Here is a 22,948-nt window from a genome sequence, read left to right as displayed (position 1 = left end):
AGACTTTCCATTTTGAAAATAAAATGGTTTTTCCTCACATGTTATATAGAGCATGAGCTACTTCACATTGCAAACTTAAAAACAAAGAACTTTGCATTTAATTTTCCAAATTTATTACCTCCAGTATTTGTACCTTTTTGTATAGAACTTTACAAGACTGCAGGGAACCACTGTATCTGGTGCTCTTTGTACTGTGTGTCTTGTCCCAGTAGTGTGTAGCGCACTCAAGAACTCAGTTTTGTGCCACAAAAAGGAAATTAAATGCATAAAAAATTATCTTTCACCAGGGATCTACAACTGATTTAAGTTTCAGGAACATTCTGAGTATATATTATAATCAAAGAGAAGCCTGGGCCTCGTTGTGAAGATAAGTTTTTTTTAAATATGCACATCAGGCTAGATTTCTATTCTTAGAAATGCTCTTAATTGGTGATTGTGGTGGGGAACCCACATTTTTCAGTGGAACAAACAGTACATGCTTCTTGTTCTCTACCTGACAGACTGGGGACTAAACAACATACCAGCAGCATTTGTAGGCACTAAATCAACTTGACATGACCTTTCATCTCTTCCAAAATAACCCCCATCCCTAGAGGCCCCAGCTGTGCACATATAAGCAGCAGAAAGCCCCTGGAGTAACTGCTCCTGCTGTGCTGGTTATCCATTTCCTCTCACAATACTCTTGACTTTAATCTACCTTTGATGGTACTTTCAAACAACATTCAACCCAAGTCACTACTCATATCCCTCGGTGAGGTGTTGTGCCAGAACTATTCTTTTCTCATCATGTTATTCTTATTTTCTTTTCCAATTTATGCACCTGGCTTCCCATTAAGTTACACCAGAAATTAATTTGATCTCCTGTAACTAATTTTCAAGTTGCACACTATTCAGACAGGGTAAAAGAATGTTCCCATCTGACTTCTGAAGCATTTTTTACTGATTCTGCCTTTTTCCTAAAAAAAAAAAGATTATGCTTCTCATCTGAGAATAATTTACAGAGTTAAAAATAGAGCAATGGGTAATACATTATTCAAAGCAACAGTTCTACAGAACAATCATTGAAGCTGCTAAGAAACATCATTCTCATTAAAGATTGTGGATCTCTTCACCTCTCATATATAAAATTATGGGTTGTCAAGTGGAGGAAGCAACCTCCAAACAGTCTAGAAAGTGTTTCCTGAGATCATATAACACTGCTGGAAAAGATCTGGCTCTGGAATTTATTTGCCCTGCTAGAAAAGAGGACGGAGAATCATCTCACAGGTGTTGGGACTCACACTGACCTCCCACTGCAGAAATTTGTTTGCCTGACATCGCCTCACCCTTTACACACAACCCTAAATCATGTAAGTCCTCACTTGGATAAGCACATGAATTTGCCATAAGAGGCAGTGGCACAAATCCAGCATTTCAGCTTCACATCAGCACCTCCCACTCTTGCTTTTTTTCTTTAAGGGTACTAATGGGCTCTGGCTTCTCACAAATCTCTGTTCAGATATAAACAGGGCTAAGTTTTTCACGAATTGGACAAAGTCTGCTATAAATCTGACCATTTCTTCTATAGATCTAAAGCAGCCTAAGAGAGCTGACCACTTTCAGATGCATGGTCCAGCATCCTGGCTTGTTGTCACCCAGTGTGCAGGTGTTCTGTGTGGTGCAAAAGTCTCTGTAGTTCTGAGCAGGCTATTCAACTGATGACACTGTCGACTTTCAAAGAAAACTCTTAATCTTACTTGGAAGATGAGTGGTGCTCACACAGCAGCACAGTTTGCTTGCCAGCAGCTGCTGTGCTGCTCATCCCAAGTCCTGTATCTCCTGCTTCCCCCTCTCTATCTGCCATGACCTGATGTGGCTATTCCTGGAGCCTCCATGACACATGAGGACAGGTGACGTGGTGGGGTTGTAACACAGCAAGATGAAGGTTTGGAGTTCCTGACTTGGGAACATCAATCCCACCAACTTTTGGTGGAAATTATCCTTTCAAATGACTATGCTATTTTTGAAATTTGTGTTCAAATTCTAGGAAATGTTCTGAACACTGACACCCTACCATAGCCCTTTAAGGACCATCCATTTAATTACCAGGTAAATTCTAATTTATTTCTATTGTATCAGTGCCTAGGCATGTCAGACCATGGGCTAGCAACTCCCTATGTTACGTTTCCAAGTATGGCAAAAGACAACATGTCAAAATTGTGGTTTCCTTTTGGGAAATAATCCATTCTCTATGTTTCTTCTTTCCATACCAAAGCACACCTTCCTACTGCCACTGTTAGCATGATCATTTTTTAACATTTTGATCTCTTCCTGTTGAAGGAAGAAGCCCTGGATGTATTCTTCTTTGGTGAGTTGGCTCTCACCATTCCCTGTGGGAGCATGCTCTAAATAAGACAGCTGAAACCAGGGAAGAGGCTGATGCCACTTGCAAGTACCTTCCAGGAGTGGGTTATCCCCATTCTGCTCTCCCTTATGCATATCCCCCTCTTTTGAGCGATCAGCAGAGAGGCAAGACAGGCCCCGCAACAGGGACATTGCAACTGGCCAAAGTCAGGCTGCAGCTCCTTCTCCAATCCTTTCTTACTCAGCCTGGCAAGGCAACTACCAGGTTTGGCAGTTGATTTTTAGGAGGGGCATCTCACTTCAGTATTGGAAACGCTTTATAAATACAGGGAAATTTTGCTTATACTTTTGACGGCAAAAATGCTTGGACCTTCCTTATATGTTGGTTGAAGGTAGCCCCACTCCTGGCTGTCACATTTTCCAAACTGGAGCTGTACTGGTGCTCTTCCCAGTGCTACCAGGGCAGTGCTGGAGAGCACACAAAGGACCCTGCTTCATGTGAGTAGTTACACAGCACTGGCCCATCCACCAGCACACAAAAATACAAATATGTTTCTTCACACTCGGTAGAAGCCCCAGAGCACCAAAACAATTTAACATGCTGGGAAAGGAAAGGAGGTGGTAGGTGTTTCTAGGTGTATTTGATTTCCTTAGGAATCCCTTTAGATTCAGAGAAAGGTCAGTCTAGACATACCAAGAATATAGAAGAAAAAAGCTTTGATAGACAGTTAATGATACCTGAAACAAGATACCTGACAATTTTCCATCCTGAGAAAGCAGTATTAAAAAAGCGAAGTGCATCTTTTCATCTTTCCAGAGAAGAATGAGGAGAAAGCCATAGTGAATGAAAGTTAGTCTATTTCAGTTCTGGGTGTTTAAAATAAAGAATTAACAATGCAGTCCAGAAAAGAATGAACCTGAATGGAAAACAAAGCTGCTGCTGAACAGCGTTTAAATTCTTTCCTTGAAAAGTGCACAGGACAGCCATGTCTTGCATGGTTTCATTTATAGATCTGGACCAAGAATCAGAGACCACCTTCCAAAAGTTTAGACTTCAAATTTGTAAGCACAGCCAGGGGTGTTAGACACACCCTTCCCTCACCTGGGTCAGCAGCATGGCACTCCAAACTCGAGGCTGGCAGCCTCACAATATTTTGGGAAGGTAAAGCCATACAGGTTCTGTCACTTGCTGTGATGAAGGAACATCTCTTTGGCTCTGCAGCACGACCCCCATTCAGCCCTGAGCAGCCTCGCTTCCACTGATCAGGACAGAAGCTGGAAGACGGCTCAGAAATGGAGCAGTAATCTTCTAAAAATGCCTGAATGGTTGTTCCTTGTTGTAGAGCAGAGAGCTGAACTAAACACTTCACATTAGTCAAACAGTGTGCAAATAAGACTTCCTCCTACTCTAGCTGCAAGATAGGACCAAACTGTTGAGCTTTCTGTGGAGGCAGTGACTGAAGACAAGCGCTATGAGATGTATAAACTTATGTCAGTTGATGGGCTGAATAAATCAATGCTAACTACACTTAAAAGGCTTCGAAATTATACCTACTCTTGGAATAAATTTGCATTAATTTTTGGGATGCAGGGCTACTCTACTGCTGGTCCTATAATCCTAGAGAGCCTCAATTCCTTATTTCTTCTAATAATTACATATTTGGGGGCTGTTTAAACATCTGCTTGTCAACAGAAGTTATAATTACACTAACTAGGAGAAATAGGTTTCTTGGGTTTGTTGAATCTAATACAACACTATTGCTATTGATTTTACCCACATTACATTGTGGAATGTAAACAGCCTCAAAAGCTAATCTATTTTTATAAAAGCTGAGCTATCAGTGGTGGATGTATTTCCTTAGCAGGAGAGATACCCACATACCTATAGTGGGTTACCAAATTGCTTTTGGTTGTTTTAGAGTTTCTAATGGGATGAGAGACTCTTGGAATGAGTCAGAGCAGTATTTCAGTTGTATTTATTGAAATACTGAACCGGTACTCACCACATCAGAAAATTCTGTTCACTTTCTGAGGTAAATCAGATTGGACTAAGCAACTGTATGTGTATTTAAATTGGTACAGTGCTGAACATTAATACAGTCACCCCATTATTTTCTGAACAGTCTCAAGGCCATTTTCTGTAAAGATCAACTAATAGGAAAAGCAACCCAAAATTTTATTAATTGTATTTATAAGTGGAGCATTTGACTTGTTTCTGCATTTTTATTACAAAACACTTTGAAAAATTCTGGTCTTCTTCCATAGTTTCGGCAGGAAAAATTGGTATATGACAAATAAATACGACTTATCTAGAGACTGAAATAACACCTGCACTTTTAAAAGAGTCTCATGTTTTGGATATGGTTGCTATGAAAAATGGTACTTCTACTTAATCCTTCCTCAAATAATCTCTGACCTTCATAATCTCTGGACTGTGACACCTGTTTTCATGTGTGATGAGAGATCAAAAGGACACCTCTTGCTGTTAAGCCTATATACCCCACTATACTGCAATAAAAATGAAATATCAATTGATGCATCACACAAAAGGCTAAGTGTCATATAAATCAACTCAAAAGCTTTTGGTCTCCCTCTTTGATGTATTTGCTGCGAGGCTTTTTTTAACAACAACCATGCAGGCTTTGGGAGCCCAGGAGGAGTGCAAAGCAGCAGAAAGATCTGAGTAGGGAAAAAAGTAGCGTTAGAAACATCTGAGGGCCACAGCCATCTTCTCATGCATCAATCCTTCCAGTGACACCGAGGGAATAAAAGGAGGAATTGGGGGGCGGGGTGCTTGTTTCTGGGCACACCTGTATGCAGCAAAAGAACAGCTAAAGAATTATACTGGTCAGCTCCAAATACTGTCCAGAGGGGAGAAACAGGATGAGGAGGGCTGAGCATTTCTCTGGGAGAAGCTAGGGAGAGATACTGCAATGTATAGTATCTGTCCTCGGAAGAAATATCCACAGGGAGAGGAAACGAGGTTTTTAGTAAACAACATATAGCTTAATTAATTTGACAGAGGAAAATATATCCGTATACATTAGCACGTGGCCACGTATATTTACAAATTTAACTTCTGAAGCTGTGACACCTAAAGAGAAAATTTTTAAGGTCACTGGGGGTTGCAGTGCCATGGTACATGGTAAATACCGTTAATGTTTTCCCCCATTGTGACAGACAGAAAACCAGTATTTGAGCCCAGAATCAGATTATTGTTTAATTCCTTCCAATGTCTTCCTGCTGCCTAGGTCTGGGCAGCGCCCTACTTAGTGCCCAGTTTAGCCCCTCTGAATTTTCTGTGGCCTTTAGAAAGGTCTGTTAGCACCAAACAAGTACCAGCACCAGGCAAGAACTCTGGCTGTTTGCCTACAGCACGTGAAAACTTGCTGCTCCCACCATCAGTTCTGGCAAAGCTAAACCCAGTGCCCACAGTAAAAACTTGGGAGGCTTGGGAATAGTGCTATTGCACTAAGAAAGGCCCTGGCACAGGGCATGGAGCGATTGTTAGCTGATGCCATTACACAGACTCTTCCACTGCACTGAGATAATTCCCTAAATATTCTTTGTACATCAATAAAAAAAGACACAAGGAACTTTTGTCACTTCAAATATACCATGGTTCACTAAGGAGCATCAGTCATGAGTTCCATTTACTGAAGTGTATTCGTGGGCAAGTTCTTAAGAGAATAATTTTTAAAAATCAGAAAAGAAATGGGCAATGGAATTATATTCGAGACATTAAATGTATATGTATCCACTTTTCCTACTTAAGCCTATCCATTGCCTATTGGCTTTCTAGTGTGATGAGAACAACAAAGGAACAACTCAAACCCCTTATGTACCTCCAAGTTAAGGATGTCGAAGAAGATATTTGGGTGATGCTCAGCTCTCTCAGGATTAGGTCTTTAGCAACATCATATTGCAGAGAGAGGGACCTCCACAGAGTACTGAGGATTCCTAGTCTGATCTACTTTCATGAGATCCTCAGACTTCTAGTTCTTGCAGCAATGTTGCGATCTGGAAAAATCCTTTCCAGAGCTGACTTTGAGAGACGTGGGTTTCTATGCTCACAGTGTTACAGAAAGGAAATGAAACATGAGGGATGCCTAAGGAAATGAACATTAATGGTTACTATTAAGATAATTTTGCTTCAGTTAGAATGAACAAGTCGACAATTATACATGAAAAATTAGCTTTTATTAAAAATGTTTAGTAATAAGCAATGATTTTTCAAAATTTTTTTAACTTACTAAACCTAAACATACAAAGTCAGAAGCAAACAAGAAATTGCTTGGTTAAAATCTTACTGAAGGTTAACTTGTCAGTAGTTCTATTAGATTTCCTGCAAGGCTTGCTCTTAAAGTATCTTATTTATTGTATTATTGGCTTTCCTTCACAGAGATGCCCATCCTCCAGTAGAGATGTGTAGCCATCAACATGGATGATTCAATTCATTTATATAAACAGAAGAAAGAAAAAATAAGTTGCATCCATCTCTCAGTACAAAACCTATTTCTCTATGTTAATGCTTGCACAGAATTTAGAGCTCCATATGCTGGCTGCTGAAGCCTAAGGCAGCTCTTTCACTGGCTGCAGTCTCCACCATACCAGAATGGCCACATACTAATTTCATATTAATTCATGAAAGTATTCTTTGGTCATGAACATCCCGTACCTACCCAGCTTACAGTACACTAGATGTTATTTTTTGCCCTTTTAAGTAGCTTGTTTTATTTGTTTTATTCCATGGCATTCAGATTTTTCTCACGCATGTATTTTCCATTCTTGTGTGCGTGCACGTGCACAAAGACTGAGTTCTTTCTATGCAGATAGAAAAAAAAAGGATGTCCTTTATCTTCTGATAGCTTTCAGATGTCAGACTGCAACAGCTCTAGTCTAAAACAGCCTTTTATTGGAGGCCCTCGGGATATGCAATTCATCTTTAGGGTACCACATTAACTGAAGTTTTCAGAATACACAAAACAGGAAATTTGTGATCATTTTGTATCATTGTCTATTACACTGTAAAACCACATTATTCAAACTCAAAGTCTTATTTTTGGTGTGAAAAGTTCAAGATTGAGTAGGGGAAAATCTAGCTGCTGAGGATGAAGGTAAGAGTGTCTAGACAATGACACTTTGCTTAAAAGGCACACCAAGAAAAGGCAAGCTAGGTTCCTCTCCTGATGGTTTCAACGTGTTTTATATTTTCTCTTACATATACATATAGATATGAATATATATGTGTGTATATCTACACATATCAATGTATGCACACACATCTTTTGAGTTTTTGAGAACGAAAGTTCAAGAAGTAGGAATTACTTGTAATAAATAAGAACCATACTAATAGGGGGAAGTTGGTACTGTTATTTTTTCCTGCATTATGATTATAATCTAATGATATAGTGATATGTTTATACCATTTTTTTCCTTACATCATTTCATTGTATAAATGTGAGGCATAAGACTACCAGCTGCATTTTATCTTGCCTAAAGTAATTTTTATGGATCTTCTGTGTTCTTGCATTTTCACATGGAATGGTCATTGCTCTAAGAAGTATGAAGAGAGCTGAGGATAAGGATGTGCTAACAATCACAATTAAGATTTATTTGACTCTGGGGTTTACATGTCAGAGTGTGGTGTGCATGCATGTATATGGCTCAAACCCAAGTACTGGTACCAGCATGGCTGTAGAATGCTGATCCTTGTAAGAACTTCTTGTCTCCATTGGCATAAGCTTTATGACATAACGCATCATTTCCAAAATCGGCACTGTTCAATCTTAATGGTCCATATATGTTGACAATTAATGTTAAGAGGTATGAGATGATTACTAACTTCCAGAAAACATTTAACAGAAGATGCCCATATAGTAGTCACCATGAAAAGTTTAACAGCTGAAGGCTGAATGTAAAGATCTTTTCAGCTGAAAGAAGTCTGACTATCACAATGAAGTTATTTACATACAAGGCAACAATAGTAAAGATTTCAACAGAGAACACAGTAGATTGTTCAGAGAGTGGAACACATTTTCTGCTAAGTCTGAAATACTTCTCACAATGTTTTAAATTCTACCAATAGATATTCCACAACATAAACCAGACAAGAACTTGTAAAAAGCTATTAAGATCTTGGTCCTGCATTTCTGATTCCCCAAAATCTACCAACAGAAGACTATAGGAATTTTGAATGTTTAGCAATCACAGGACAACCCCCTCAGAACACTATTAAATGTTGCTTCTTTTCTATACTTATTAAATATAAGTATTCAATTTATTTTCTTTGGTTTTTAAATTACTATCCTTTGTAGCTATAATGTGAAAACAAACAAACCCCAAAGCACTAATAATTCCCCTCTCCCCTCAAAACAGTGATTAAAAAAACCCCAAATGAACCAAAAAACATATCCAGAAAGTGTAGCTGTTATTTCATTATAAAACTACGGTGCAAAATAGAGGTTTATACTGGTCAGAATTGCAATAGCAATTGGAAGTTTACATTGAAGGAGTGACTGTAAGTATTGCTTCTCCTGAATAACAAAAATTAAAACTGATTAGGCACTTGTTTTCTTGTTTAATGATAGCTGACTCAGTGTGCGTACAAATGACAGAAATACTCTCTCAAAGAATGCTCTGTAGTGTAACAACTGTGCTACTCAACTACACCAGTCCCTGATTCAGGAAAGCAGAAAAACATGTGCCTATTACTTACTTTATTCCTAAATCTTACTGCTATGAATGGGCTGGATACATGTTCAAGTGCTGTCCTGAATCGGGATAAATTGGTGTTTTAAAAGATAATACAGTGGTGAGCAACTTTTCATTATACTACAATACCAATCTTATCTAATTTGACTCTGCTCTCCCCAGTATTATCCTAATACTTCCCAACAGAAAACAGGCATAAAATAAATAGGATAACCAAAGATTACATAATAAATATGCTACTAAGTGGGAGAAAAATACATTGCAATATAAGGCTCGGTAGTGTTGCACAATCAAGAAATCATTCCAGGTGCTCCAAAACACAATTCCCAATGTACAACACCTAGTTACCACTACACACCTGAAAAAAATTGGGAAGTAATAGATTAAACTTCTATTACATTAAACATTTGAAAATGCAAACAAGTGGTAATGTGTTTGCTGCCTTTGCAGAACACCATATGTATGTTCTTGACTGCTCCAATTGTCACTGCTTGTGAAGGAAAATTTAACAGACTGGAGTTTTGAAAACTCTCATAATCGAATTCCTTCTGACTTACAAAGTTACCAGTGTCCACACTGACTCATAGTATTATGTTTGAAAGTAAAACCAACTCAGAAATTTTGCTGCCTCCGTTTCTTTGCATCCATCGCATCTAGGATAGGTTGCCTCTTTGCAGTGTACCTCTGACGAAGCTCCTCAATTTCTCGTTCCATCATAGGGTCCAAAGCCTTTAATCTCATCTGTAATTCTTCTAAACTCAGATTCTTTAACTGTAAAACAACCAAACAAAAAAGAATCCCACAAAACATATTAGAAACTGTTTTCAACAAAAATGAAAAACCACTGCCTTTCGTAAGCCTTTGGTTTACAGCTGAAGGGTTTTTACACACTTAAGAGTGTATGTATACTTACATGTAACTGTTGATATAGCCAAAAGACTTAGTGTGCTCCACAGTAAATAACACCATATGAAATCAAACACACATAGTTTTAATTAAAAAAAAAAGCCAACCTTTTCAAACCTTGCAAATAAATTGCAAATAAATCCAGGGCTGGAGTTTAACTCATTAGGCTGAAAAAAGCATGCCACAGAATAGAAATATATATATATATACATACTCATGTATATAAATTACATTGCATAATCAAATACTTCTAACTGAACTTCTGTCTCTTATAGAAGCCTGAAAAATAGAGAGCTGTTGTAAGTAATAGCCTGACAGATATTATGGGGTACTTTCTGATAAGAATGACAAGGCACCTGTCTTCCCCAACAGACTGATGTCAGAACTAGTCAAAACAAATTGCTAACAGTGTTTAAGTAATACATGAAATAATTTCCTGAATTCATGGTGGGTTACCTTTGACCAAGTTCTTTTCTTTCCAAAGATATTTTCTCAAAATGTTTAATGGTCCATTACATTTCGCTCATTAAAAGTGACTGGTCATACAACATGTAAATGATTTCACTGCCTTGCTGGCTGCTGCCAACAAAGGTTGAAGTCTTGTCAGATACTGGGGCAGGTCAGGCACTACTGCTCCACCTGCTATTGCAGGGAATGATATGCATTTGAAATGCATTCTTTGTCCGGCCTATGTGGTTTTTTCCTGATGTAATTTAGTGCCTTTCTGTACTTCTCTCTTGTCAGAACTGCCAATGTGCCAATTATTCTTCACCACAGTGAAAAATACCAACAAATTTCAAATAGCACATATAACTTCCTCTTAAGAAAGGGATAAATCTTTATTTTGTTTGCAAATATTCTGATATTGCAAACAAGCACGCTACCTAACTCATGGGGAAAAAAAAAGAATTTTCTGAATCAACTACTAATGAGTCAATACTTCATTCATGAATCTAGGGCAGGCTTCCATCAACACAGTCTGATCTGTTTTCCCCAAGGAATGAACTGCTACTTTTGATCTTTATTTTTATCAGCAATTGAGGCATACAAATTAGCAACACATACTGCTACATACAGTCCAAAGCCCAACATTACGACTTCTACTAACAGACCACATTTTCCATAGTAAACAACTTAAAGTCATAATACAGAGAGCAGACATATCAGAAATGCATAGCAGAGCATGTGGAAAAGATAAACATTTTCATGCAACATCATTTTAACCATAAGATTCCTAATGAAGAAGAGAATTAAATCCCAGATGTCAAAACACCTTCGAGGACCAAAGATCCCAAGATCTGTATGAGACCTCAGATATGCCCAGCAATGTTGGTCTTACAGAATCACAGAATATGCCAAGTTGGAAGGGACCCACAAGGATCACCCATGTCCAACTCCTGGCCCTGAACAGTACAACCACAAGAGTCGCATCACATGCCTGGTAACATTGTTCAAACGGTTCTTTAACTCTGTCAGGCTTGGTGCTGTGACCACTTCCCTGGGGAGCTGTTCCAGCGCCAACCTTCCTCTGGGTGAAGAACCTTTTCCTGATATCCAGCCTAAACCTCCCCTGACACAAGTTCAGGCCATTCCCTTGGGTCCTGTCACTGGGCAACACAGAGAAGGGATCAGTGTCTGCCCCTCTTCTTCCCCTCATGAGGAAGTTGTAGACAGCAATGAAATTTCCCCTCAGTCTCCTCCAAGCTGAACAGACCAAGTTCTTCATACAGCTTCCCCTCCAGACCCTTCACCATCTTTGTTGTCCTCCTTCGGACACTTTGTTTGCCCTCCCTTGCTCTCTCCCAAGGACTCTTCTCCTTATGAAGGAAAGAGTTGCCTCCCAAAGGCATCAAATATCATCCAGTTTACTGCACTCTTCCCATATGACATATAGAAAAAAGGATGGGGGAAAGGAATTCCACAGTCACCAAGACTTTTGCAGAAAAAGACCTTTTAATTTTTCAGAGAAAGAAAAGATTAAAAACCTGCACTATTCTACTTGATTTTTAGCCCATTGGTATATGTAACTGGCACATGACACACTTTTCAGTGAAGATATTCTCTCAGAGGAGTTAAGTGTCAGAGATTTTAAGTATAATGGGAAGAGATGACAGTGCCGACTCCACTGTTTAACATATCCCACAGCACAGATGAGAGGAGCAATAAACCCACGTGTGACAGGAATAATGTATTTAGCACGTGTGACAGGAATAATGCATTTGGGGCTCCACAGACCAGCAAATGCCTAAGGTAGACACTGAATAATCTTGTGCATGTGTTTTGTGAGAACTGCCAGTGATGAAGTCCCTACCCACTCTTGACCAGTCTGGACAGCCACTTATGCTCTCTCAGTCACCACTGCAGACATCAGGGTTACACTGCACAGAATAGACTCCAACTGATATAATCACGTAATTATTCTGCCCTGAAAAACATTTTTCATAAATCAGCGGAGAAGAATGTGGTGGGTGAGTTTTTATTTAAATTTCAATCAAGAAACAGAGCCAGCAAACAGAATTAACTACTCTTTAAAGATCACAGACAGCTGGGATGAATATTAAAATATAAAAAACCCGAATTTTTTAAGCCAGAGACTGAGAATCTCTTGGAATTATCTCAGACATGTCACCCAGGAGATCCAGATAGCCACAGTACTCACCTATATGAACAGCTGATGCTCAGGATATTTAAAGGAACAAAGTGGCAGAAAACAGAAGAGTTAGGAAGGTCTTGTCTATCTGACATCAGATGAGAAAACCATGTTATCGGCCACAGCTGAATCTGGGAAATATGTGCGTGTGTCTGCGCACATTTATGCCTACTTGGCAAATTTAAAAATATATTTCTTTGACTTCTGTCTGTGCTATAGGTATTACTTCACAAACCCTAAATGCCTGCAGTAATTCAAACACTGAATGCAACAGCAAATATATCAAATAAGATGTGTAGAAATAACTCAAACAAGATACTTAATTACTCCTATGTAATTTATTGCCCTGCATGATAAATATTTTGGTTCAAATTCTTAAAGCAATAGAGCTCAGCATTCATTTACTTCCACTTGCAAACAGTTTGCAATTTAAACTGCCATAAATAATTCACCAAGTAGCTTGTTGTTGTACCTACTGGGGCTACTGGCATTAATGGGAGAGAGAAGCACTCAGCAGTACAAGCTACAGGAATTCAGAAAGGCTTTAAATTGTATTTCAGTAGCTTTTAAAAAGCTTTTAACTATAACAAATAAATCGTTACAATTACAATTGTAATCAGGATAGCATTTGTGTGACAATAATAGATAGTTCAATTTCTGCCACTCCACGTAATGGACTCAATCATGTACTATCAGAGATCAAACACCCACAACCACACAAGAGACAGCAATTAGTGTCAGGATGGGCCACTTCCAAGGCAGAGGTCTTTAGTGAATGGCATTTCTGGTAGCAGTGTTTGCCTTCACTGGGACCCTTTATTTCACCAGGTAATCACAAGGGTTTGGGAAAGCAATAGTCCAAACTCCAACTTGTAATGCCACACACAGACACAGCCTTTTAGAGTGAGTACACATACCCTGTTTTCCAGAAGAAAGATTAGCTGTATAAAAAAACCCACTTTTCTCCTTAAAGGTGTATTTGTCAACATAATCATTAAAGAGAGCTACAATGTGTAAGTGAAGCAAATTGAACAAGGAAGTCAAACCACTGCCAGATCCAGATGACGTTGAACAATTTCTCCTTGAAGCTGACGTATTCTCAAGACACAGTCGCATGCAAAGAAACCTCACTGAAATTCTCTGCTTTGCTACAGCAAGGGAAATCAACTTTGCCTACGAAGAGACCAGAAAACAGTCATCCTTATGGGACAAGCTTCCAGTGCTGCAAGCTGAGTGCCAGCAGCTCCTGCCTCGACCTTCTCCTCTCCCTGATCAGGGGGAAATCCTGGTGGAAGGCAACCATTCAAAAAGGAGGTCCATCAACCCAAGTTTCCAGTGGTAGAAGTATCTTTCAGCAGCACCAACCTAAGCTGAATAGCACAGAATAGAAGCATAACTAACCTTCTGACTGAACTAAAATTTTCAGTTTTAATCTTTGGAAAAGGCAACTCAGTCACACACTTGGGAGACCAGTAAGTCTGGAAACTTGGTACACTTTATCTCAAACTTCTAGCAAATGGAACACCAATCCTTTAACTCCTCCTTGCTCATTTTTTTTTAACAGGTTAGAGGCTTTTCCAGGAAACGCCACGTGTAGAAGTTAAAAAGGAGCAGAACAGATAAGGAATTGTTAGCAAGCTTTTCTTAATGTGACTGTCCTCATTAAGCTGGGATACAGTAAAAATCCCAAAGCTGAGGCAGCTGTGGCCATGAAGTGTTCTAGTTGCCATCGGAGCACTGGCCAGAGCTACAAGTGCTCCACAGACAGGCGCACTGCCCTTGTGTGAAGGTGGCAGGAACCACTGCTAATCAATCTGGGGGTTTACAATAATCCAGCATAATCATGCAAGATTTGTTGAATACAGTGCAAATTAGCATGTCATCAGAAGAGTATTTCCTGTTGTAGTGGGTTGACGCTATCTGGATGCCAGGCACACACAAAAGCTGGTCTATCACTCCTGCAACTGGACAGGAGAGAGAAGATATAACAAAGATTCATGACCTTGAGATAAGGTCTGGGAGAGATCACTCACCGAATTCTATCATGGGCCAAACAGAACTGAATTGGGGATATTAATTAAATTTACTTATAACAAAATCAGAGCAGGATAACGAGAAGTCAAATGGATCTTAAAAACAACTTCCCTCCACCACTCCCTCCTTCCCAGCTCTACCTCCTTCCCCCAGCAGTGGAGGGAGACAAGGAATGGAAGTTACGATCAGTTTATCACATGTTATTTCTGCTGCTGCTCAGGGACAGGAGTCCTTCTCCTGCTCCACTGTGGGGTCCCTCCCATGGGAGACAGTCCTTCATGAACTTCCCCAATGTGAGTCCATCCCATGGGCATCAGTCTGCACAAACTGCTGCAATGTGGGTGACTCTTCCACAAGGTGCAGGCCTTCCAGGACAGGCTGCTCCAGCGTGGGTCACACACAGGGTCACAAGTCCTACCAGGAAACCTGCTCCAGCATGGGCTCCTCTCTCCACAGGCATGCAGGCTCCTGCCAGGAGCCTGCTCCAGCATGGGCCTCCTACAGATTCATGAATCTCTTTCCAGCATCCACCTGCTCCGGTGTGGGCCTTCTCCACAAGCTGCAGGTGGATCTCTGCATCCCCATTTACTTCCATAAACTGTAAGGGCACAGTCACCTCACCAGAGGCTGCAAGGGAACCTTAGCTCCAGCACCTGGAGCTGAACCTCCTCCCTCACTTCTTCTCCACCGACCTTGGTGTCTGCAGAGTTGCTGCTCTCACATAGTCTCAACTCTGCTCTTCTCTGGCCACAATTACCACAGCACATTACCTTTCTTTTCCTTCTTAAATATGTTATCACAGAGGTGTTACTACCATTCCTGACTGGCTTGGCCTTGGCCAGCAGCAGGTCCACAGCTGGCTGCCACTGGCTCTGCTGGACACAGGGGAAGCTTCTGGCAGCTTGTCACAGAAGCCACCCTGCTATCAAAACCTGGCCACACAAACCCAATACATCTATGCAGAAAACATCCTTACTCTGGTCAATACTGGTTCCAGGTGCTTGTTTTTTTCACACATCTTCAAACAGTGACACACAAGGAACTCCTTCCTCACATACTGATGCAGTCACCTCCCAGAACCAAACTTCTGCAAGGGAAGTGCAACAAGTTTTACTTTTTTTGTCTTTTGGTCTAACTTCTTGCCTCCCATATGGATGAGGTTCATTTGGATCACTATTTTCAGCAAACCGAAGAATAATTACTTGCAGTCAATACTACTGCCTGTGGGAGGACTCACACTATCTTACATATTTTGCTTACAACCCTCATACTGATGAAAATTCCAGCCAAAAGGGGCACGTGGAAAATAGGTGTGCATTCCTGTCTACAGACCTGAGTTCTGTAGCAACAAGCTCAGAAGGAAAGAGATAAAGTACAATCAAAAATGGACTCTCAGAAGTCATGAAGTCAAAGAGCACAATGTAAATCCTGACTAGTGGCTTCCCCATGTATCCAGTGGTGCTTGCAGTCCATGGATTTAGGTGAGGGGGGTCTGGAACTCCATAGCCACATTTGGCCAGCATGTATCTGTAGCCATCCAAACTTTTCAAGGAGCGGAAGCCAAAACTGTGGTGGATGTAGAACACTATAATCTTCATCGATTCTGGACAGCAAGAGAGGTAAATAAAACCTCTATGCCAATTAAGTTTTCAATATGATAAAAGTAGATTTAATTATTAATTCCATAATGCATGAGTTACCATTGCAAACCTCTAGTCTATTGAAGTAAATTATGAAATACTGCTATTTAGCTGGTGCAGTAAAAACAAGCAAATTTATTTTCAGGGTTTAAATCGTTAAGAAAGTAGATATTCAGTCAAAAAGTAATCTGTATCAAGTTTGTTGTGTTTACTTGAAAAAACAAATTCTTCCTAGCAACTGCTCAAATGAATCTTACATGCAACATGCCTATTAGGGGCCTTTGATTAAAAAAATATGGATTGTTAATACTATATTCTGAGTCATCTATTTTCCCATCTGCTAGTAATTCCTACAATATGAATTATCAACAGAATGGCTAACAACAACTATTGCATCAATGGCAACTGCAAAAGGGGGTTGCCCATAGCACCTTCGAAGATTTAACCAGTGCGTATCTTGGATTGTCTTGTGTGCTAGTGGTCTCAGGTAACAGACACTTTTCTCTCCAGCTGTTCACTTCCCTCTGCTGAGTAGAGTGTTCTTTTCTCTACTGGAATCACCTCCACTGATGGTTTCAAACTCTTTTTCATTACTGGTATAAAAAGTTAGACTTGAGTCAGAATCCAAAAGGTACAAGGTGGGCCTTTCTGACCAATTTATCTCTACTATGAATTCACATCCAAAATCTGTGAATCCCACTAATAAAAAAGTTGTCACATGTTTGTGTGCAAGGAAATACTCCACAGCTACTGTTGTCTGTTCAGCTGCTCCTGTGCAGCAACAGGAGGAGAACTGCTTTATGTTTGCTTATACAGCAAATCCTGCTGACCCTGTCTAAGCAGTGTCAGGTGAGGACGAGCCATCTCAGGCACCCACTGGCCACACACCAGAGCTCTGACTTGCTGCCATCCCCACTCCTGCAGTCACTACAGTGAGCAAATCGGTCACAAGAAAACAAACTTGGATGGGGAATGGAGGGAGAGCATTTATTTCAGGGTGTCAAAAGAGCAAGAATCCTTGTTGCAGTGCACAAAGTTATACAAATATAAAAGGGACCTCATTTACTGTAACAATTTATAGAAGAGAAGGACTGACAACTGTCAGAAGCCAAAGTTCATTCCACAGGACTGCAGTCATCTTAAGCATCTTGGAGGGTAAAATAAGCATATAAGAGAAAATTAAAGATGGACAAGTTAATGTATTTTTAAAATGTTTTTCTAGGGATAAAACTGTATATAAATTCTCAATTATTAATCCCTATTTTCACTAATAGAATTATCTTTGCTCTAAATTAAAGCTGAATGTAATTTTAGCAACACAAAGCTAAATCTTAGTCACTACCATCAATATTTTTCAGCTCTAGGAGACTTCTCTTAGTTTCATATAAAGTGACATTTCAATAGATATCACCACCAGGAACAAAGTGTACAGAAAGAAAAAGTCCTACCATTCTCTCTTTCCTATGTCATTTACACAGTGTATATTGTTACACTACATGCTAGGGTCTACTGAAGCATGACACTTTAATTTGCTATCACCTTCTCTTTAGAATTTCATCATCCATCATAGACTTTTTCTTTTAGAGTATCACAGGCAAAAATTCACAGTTGGAAATCTCTCAGAGAAAATCTTGGTGGCTTTTTATATACTGTGATTTTCTATACCAGGAATCTCAAGCTTAATTGTACAGTTTGTCCTGAAGAATACTATAAATGTTTACGGATGCTCCCAACAGAGTAAATAAGCTAAAGATTAGGAAACACACTCCATCTGGATACTCACCATGCTGTTTAAACTTCATTGCAAATATATCCACACATTGTTGATGACAAAGTAGCTACCACACGTGATCTAAAAATATGCAGGATTTCCCCCCCAGCCCCTTCTGCTTTTGGAGGAAAAAAAAAAGCATGGGAAGAAAAAACCAACAAAATAACCCCCAAAACATCCTTTTAAATATTACCAAGGAAAGATATGAAGGTTTAAAAGGAAAAGGAATTCTTCAGCTAAAGCTCTTAGTATGGCAAGCAAGTAGCATCAAAAAGTCAGCATTTTATCTTTATTAATCTGTAGCTCTCCAGGGCAAGTGCTTCTAAATTATCCTTCATACTGAGCTCAGCTAACAGCAGGTAAATTACAGTGCCCTTGAATTCACCATATCACATTTCAGCTACTGCAGCTATCATTCAGCTACATAAACCCAAATGTTACTCTTATATCCAAAAGTTTTCTCAAGTTAAGGCACTGCCTCCCTGACATCTGATTCTTCCATGAAAAGAGCATTTTAAAATACTCAGTAAATAATGGTATTTTATTTTTGTAAAATTCTACTGATCTACACATAAATGCAAGCTGTATTAAGAACAAAGATATAAGCTATTAGAGATGAGAAACCATTAAAAAAACCATTTATTTAAAACACCAAAACATTGTAAAGATAAATTAAAAAATGAAAGATGCTCCTAGTTTTGCTAAAATATTTTGTAAATGCAAAACTATAGTGAAAAGTGAAGACATAAGTAACTCAAAGTAGAAGCCCCGAAGTTAAAAAAAAGCTGTATTAAAATCTAAAAATTCATCGAATACACAATGATATAATTTAAAGCTATTTTTCCCCAATAGTCCATTTAAGATTCTTTTTAGAACAGGAAGAAAAATGGAAACTCATTTAATAGTGAGTTAGGACACACAATGCATGCACAGCAATAACTCTCAGATCCAGAAAAGCATTTAACCTGAAGAGCAATGAAAGAGGGTAGAAGAATTTTAAACCTCAAACCTTAGTGTCCTACTGAGGGATAATACAAGTGAATCCTAATCTTCCAAGAAGCATAAAAGGTTGATACTCAAAACTAAACCAACAAAACTAAATATTCCTAACAGGAAAAGTCTGTTGGAAGAGAGACACAGCCCCCAAACCCAAAACGCACACGCAAATTTGTATCTTATTTGCTGGGAAACCTTGACTTAGTTATATTCTTTATAAGGAAGAAAATTCAGTTTAGTTTGAAACGGCCAATTCAGAAAAGACCTAGGAAAACAACAGATTATCTTCAATAAATGGAAAAATGATAGACATATTGTTTGCTGGGGTTTATTTCATATAGAAAGCTTTCTGGAAGGCACATATGAGAGGGGGTGGGTTTCAATGACTACTGACACAACATAGACAGAAAAAATCCTACAGTCCAAAAACTCAGGGCAATTTATGAGGTTTATTAATCAGTGGGAGAAGGAAAAAAATACAGCAAGGGCAGCAAAAAACTCCCAAGAAAACCGAGACATCAGTTGAAAGAAGCCTGCAAAACATCAGTAATTGTATAATCTGAACTTGCAGCAACTCAATAAAGACTGGTCCAAGCAGAAAGATTTAACTGAAATCTTTGGCAGAGAGAAGAGGAAAACACTGCCTCAGGAAGGCCTGAAGGTTATCACCTGAGAGAGGGACTGGGGGAGGATGACAGCCAAGCACACCTGAGCCTGCTTAAGCACCAACACATAGCCCATGGATGCTGCACATAGGGACTGACTGCAGTGAACTGGGAGGGGAGAATCAATCCTCCAGCCTGAAGCGACCAGCATCTTTGCCAAACAGCATCAAATTTTCTTTTCTATACAACCTTAAAGATCAAAGAGAAGCACTGTTGACTTTTAAAGAATGCTTCTCGGTCCACAGTTCCTCAAAAATTCTTTATTCCTTCCTCAAACATGTTGTGGGAATCCTTTTTTCCCTACCAGAACTGCTTGGCTACTATTTAGTTTGATGCGGTTCACAGTTTTCCTGAAAGATCTGGGCACCCAATAGCAGCATCATGGCCCATAGCACCCCCGGAAGGGGAAGGGTACTGTTCCACTCCTGCATGGCATTCAGCAGCTTGCTGAATCACAGGGGCTGGAGATTTCACTTGCTGAAGGAAGTTTTAATGTTATGAAAACTGGTAAAAATTGTTTAGGAAACTCTTTTATTGTGCACAAGAACTTAACAGATTTTTAAAAATCTCTTTACAACAAAATGATAGTGTATTCAATCTTCCTAATAGTGCCTTCTATTGAAGCCCTATCTATAAATCATACCAATCAGGCACTACAGAGTTTCAGCTGGTTCATTAAAGTAGATTTAGTTTTTCTTTTGGCAAAACGCACCAGCCCCACATTTGGAAAACACATCATAAATAAACAGTATCAAATAATATTTAATGAACCTGATGAAATCCACTGTATGATGGGCTAAATCTAGTGGACATCTACTGGCTCGCCTTCAATCCAGACTAAACTAAATCTAAAATACGTGAACAAATACAGAAAGGGATATTCTATGAATAACACCACTTAGCTAACAGCTTTTAAATAATATACAGTAATCTCTTGTTTTACAAACATGTAGTAGACCACTCTACTGCAAATAACATACTAAAAAATATCCTGAATATACAGAACAAGATAATCACTGATAATCTCTCATGTCAAAATGCAAGAGTTCTATGTACCAACATAAAACTAAGAGCAACACTAAATTAAGTAGAATAGACCATTCATCTTAATGAACAAGAAATCCAGGGAATCTAGACACTGAATAGTACACTTAGCCATAATCTAAATCTAGTCTCTAAAACACAATCCACCTTGTGAGAAGTGTGATGCCCCCTCTGCATGAATTTAGAAACTACATTTATTAAGATTCAATGATTCAGTGGCATATTCACTTACTCAGTCCAGAACCACCAAAATCATGTGCCAAAGAAAAATTTTAGTATTTGTCTATGACTCAATATACTATAAATTTAGTATTTATTTTGTCTATGACTCAAACATCAGTGGAATCAAGCCAACAATTAGCACAGTTCTTTCTTACCTTCAAGAATTATCTCCTAGGAAGGTCTACAGTATTTATCTATTTGCTTTCTCACAGAGAACAAAGCAACACTAGTTTATTTAATTAGGTTTTTCAGATCATAACCTGCAGATATAGTTTTGACTCACTAGATGCAAACAGGTACTATACAAGCTTCTGTGCCAACGCCATTCATGAATCCCCATTCAAATTCAGAGTGCTCACTATTCCCCTTCCGCACCTCTGGAGTGAATGATGACAACTACAGAGCCCACAACTGAGGAACGGTACAAGCTCTGCAAACCCTTTTGATGGGAACCAAGTCTCAGAAGAATCTTTCTGGCCTCTCTGCTGGTTTTCCAATCCATCTCTTGAATAATTATCTAGGGTTCAATTAAGGGCTCAGTTTTCTAGACTTAAAAATCCATAAAGAAAAAGAAAATAATTACAAAATCTTATCTATTGCATAGTGTATCAACAACGAAAAGGTTACACACACTGCATTTGAACATTAGTAATGCTCAATGTTCAAGCACAGAACATGGGTAATCTTCTATTGTCTGTAACCTCTAGTCTAAATCCCTCTCAAGAAAAACTGTTGGAAATTTAATCCAGGTTTTAGAATTGATTTTGTGTTCACAATCTGGAAACTGAAGTAGAACCAAAGGCCTAATCTATATTATTTCCAAACCTAACTACCAGGGCAGGAAATAACGTGAACTCTCATCCAGCACATTCCTAGACCACATAAAAAGCATAAGGAAAACGTGAGCTAGACAAATGCATTCCTCTAATGAGAGATGTCAGCACTCAAACAAAATCCATGCTCAATGCAGTCAGCTACTATACAGCTCACAGGCTCAGCTTTAAATAAAATTATGTTTCACAACTGCACTTTCAGAAATAATTAAAAGCCAAAGAAAAAGTTATTTCAATTTGCAGTGCATTGTAAAAGCAGTTCACTAGCTCTGACCATCTTCATACCAGTGCCTTTCCACAGTAAAGATAAAAATACATGCCCTCGCAATTTATTTGGAGTGCATCACTGGGGTTTCTGCTTACAGAACATCTATTCCTCAGTTTGAACGGTAAACTACATTCGAAGATACAACACTGAAGAGAGACAAAGCACAAATTTACAGGACTGGTCATGTATTAAGTGTCATTGTTCAGTTTGTAAGAATAGAAAGCGGATGAATAACTCCCTTATCACTGACAGATCTGATGAATATACATGAGCTTAAACAGATGCAGGGAAACATAGGTTTAGTGTCAAAAGACTGCATATCTGTCCTGGACTTTAAATATTAATTTAGCAATGCACATGGATTTTTTCTTGATCCAGTTATCACACGTCTGGACGTGCGCACTAGGATTTACTGTCAAAAAAACCCTACTCTCAGAAAGACATGTAAATATACAGCATGCATTCTTGAACTGATGCAAAAGAAATTCCCCTTATGTGGCAGAAGGATGCAGGAATGGAGTGGGGAGGAATCATGAGTATCTTCATAACTTCTACATCCCGTCACAAGCAGAAAACAACACTACCTCAGACAGTTTAAAACCTGGCATTATCATACAGCAGCAAATCATAAGAACCTCAAAAATGTAATTATTTAAAGAATCCCCAGTACTAGTATCATCTCCCCTTGTCCCCCAAAAGAGAGAGATGTATTTTCATTTGGAATTCAAATGATTTTCTGGGTACATTCTACTGGTGACAGAGAAGTCACTTTTGGCATTAAGCCGCCATGTTCTGAAAAGCTGCCACAGTTTTGAATACTAACTGCCTTGTTGAACTACCCCACATACTGAGTAGTGGACCC

The 22,948-nt window shown here is 39.1% G+C and overlaps 1 protein-coding gene across 1 annotated transcript in view; it reads right to left on the bottom strand.

Moving 5' to 3' along the window:
• Positions 1–6,521: 6,521 nt before the first annotated feature.
• Positions 6,522–22,948, bottom strand: part of STK3 (serine/threonine kinase 3) — a 146,784-nt gene continuing 130,357 nt past the window's right edge. The window contains exon 13 of the mRNA XM_017730288.1: positions 6,522–9,828. Coding sequence (XP_017585777.1) covers positions 9,670–9,828 — 159 coding nt within the window. The 3' untranslated portion in view covers positions 6,522–9,669. The remainder of the gene's footprint in view (positions 9,829–22,948) is intronic.

Source organism: Corvus brachyrhynchos, unplaced genomic scaffold (assembly GCF_000691975.1).
Source record: "Corvus brachyrhynchos isolate BGI_N302 unplaced genomic scaffold, ASM69197v1 scaffold302, whole genome shotgun sequence".
Taxonomy (NCBI): Eukaryota; Metazoa; Chordata; class Aves; order Passeriformes; family Corvidae; genus Corvus; species Corvus brachyrhynchos.
This window is presented reverse-complemented; position numbering and strand designations above follow the sequence as displayed.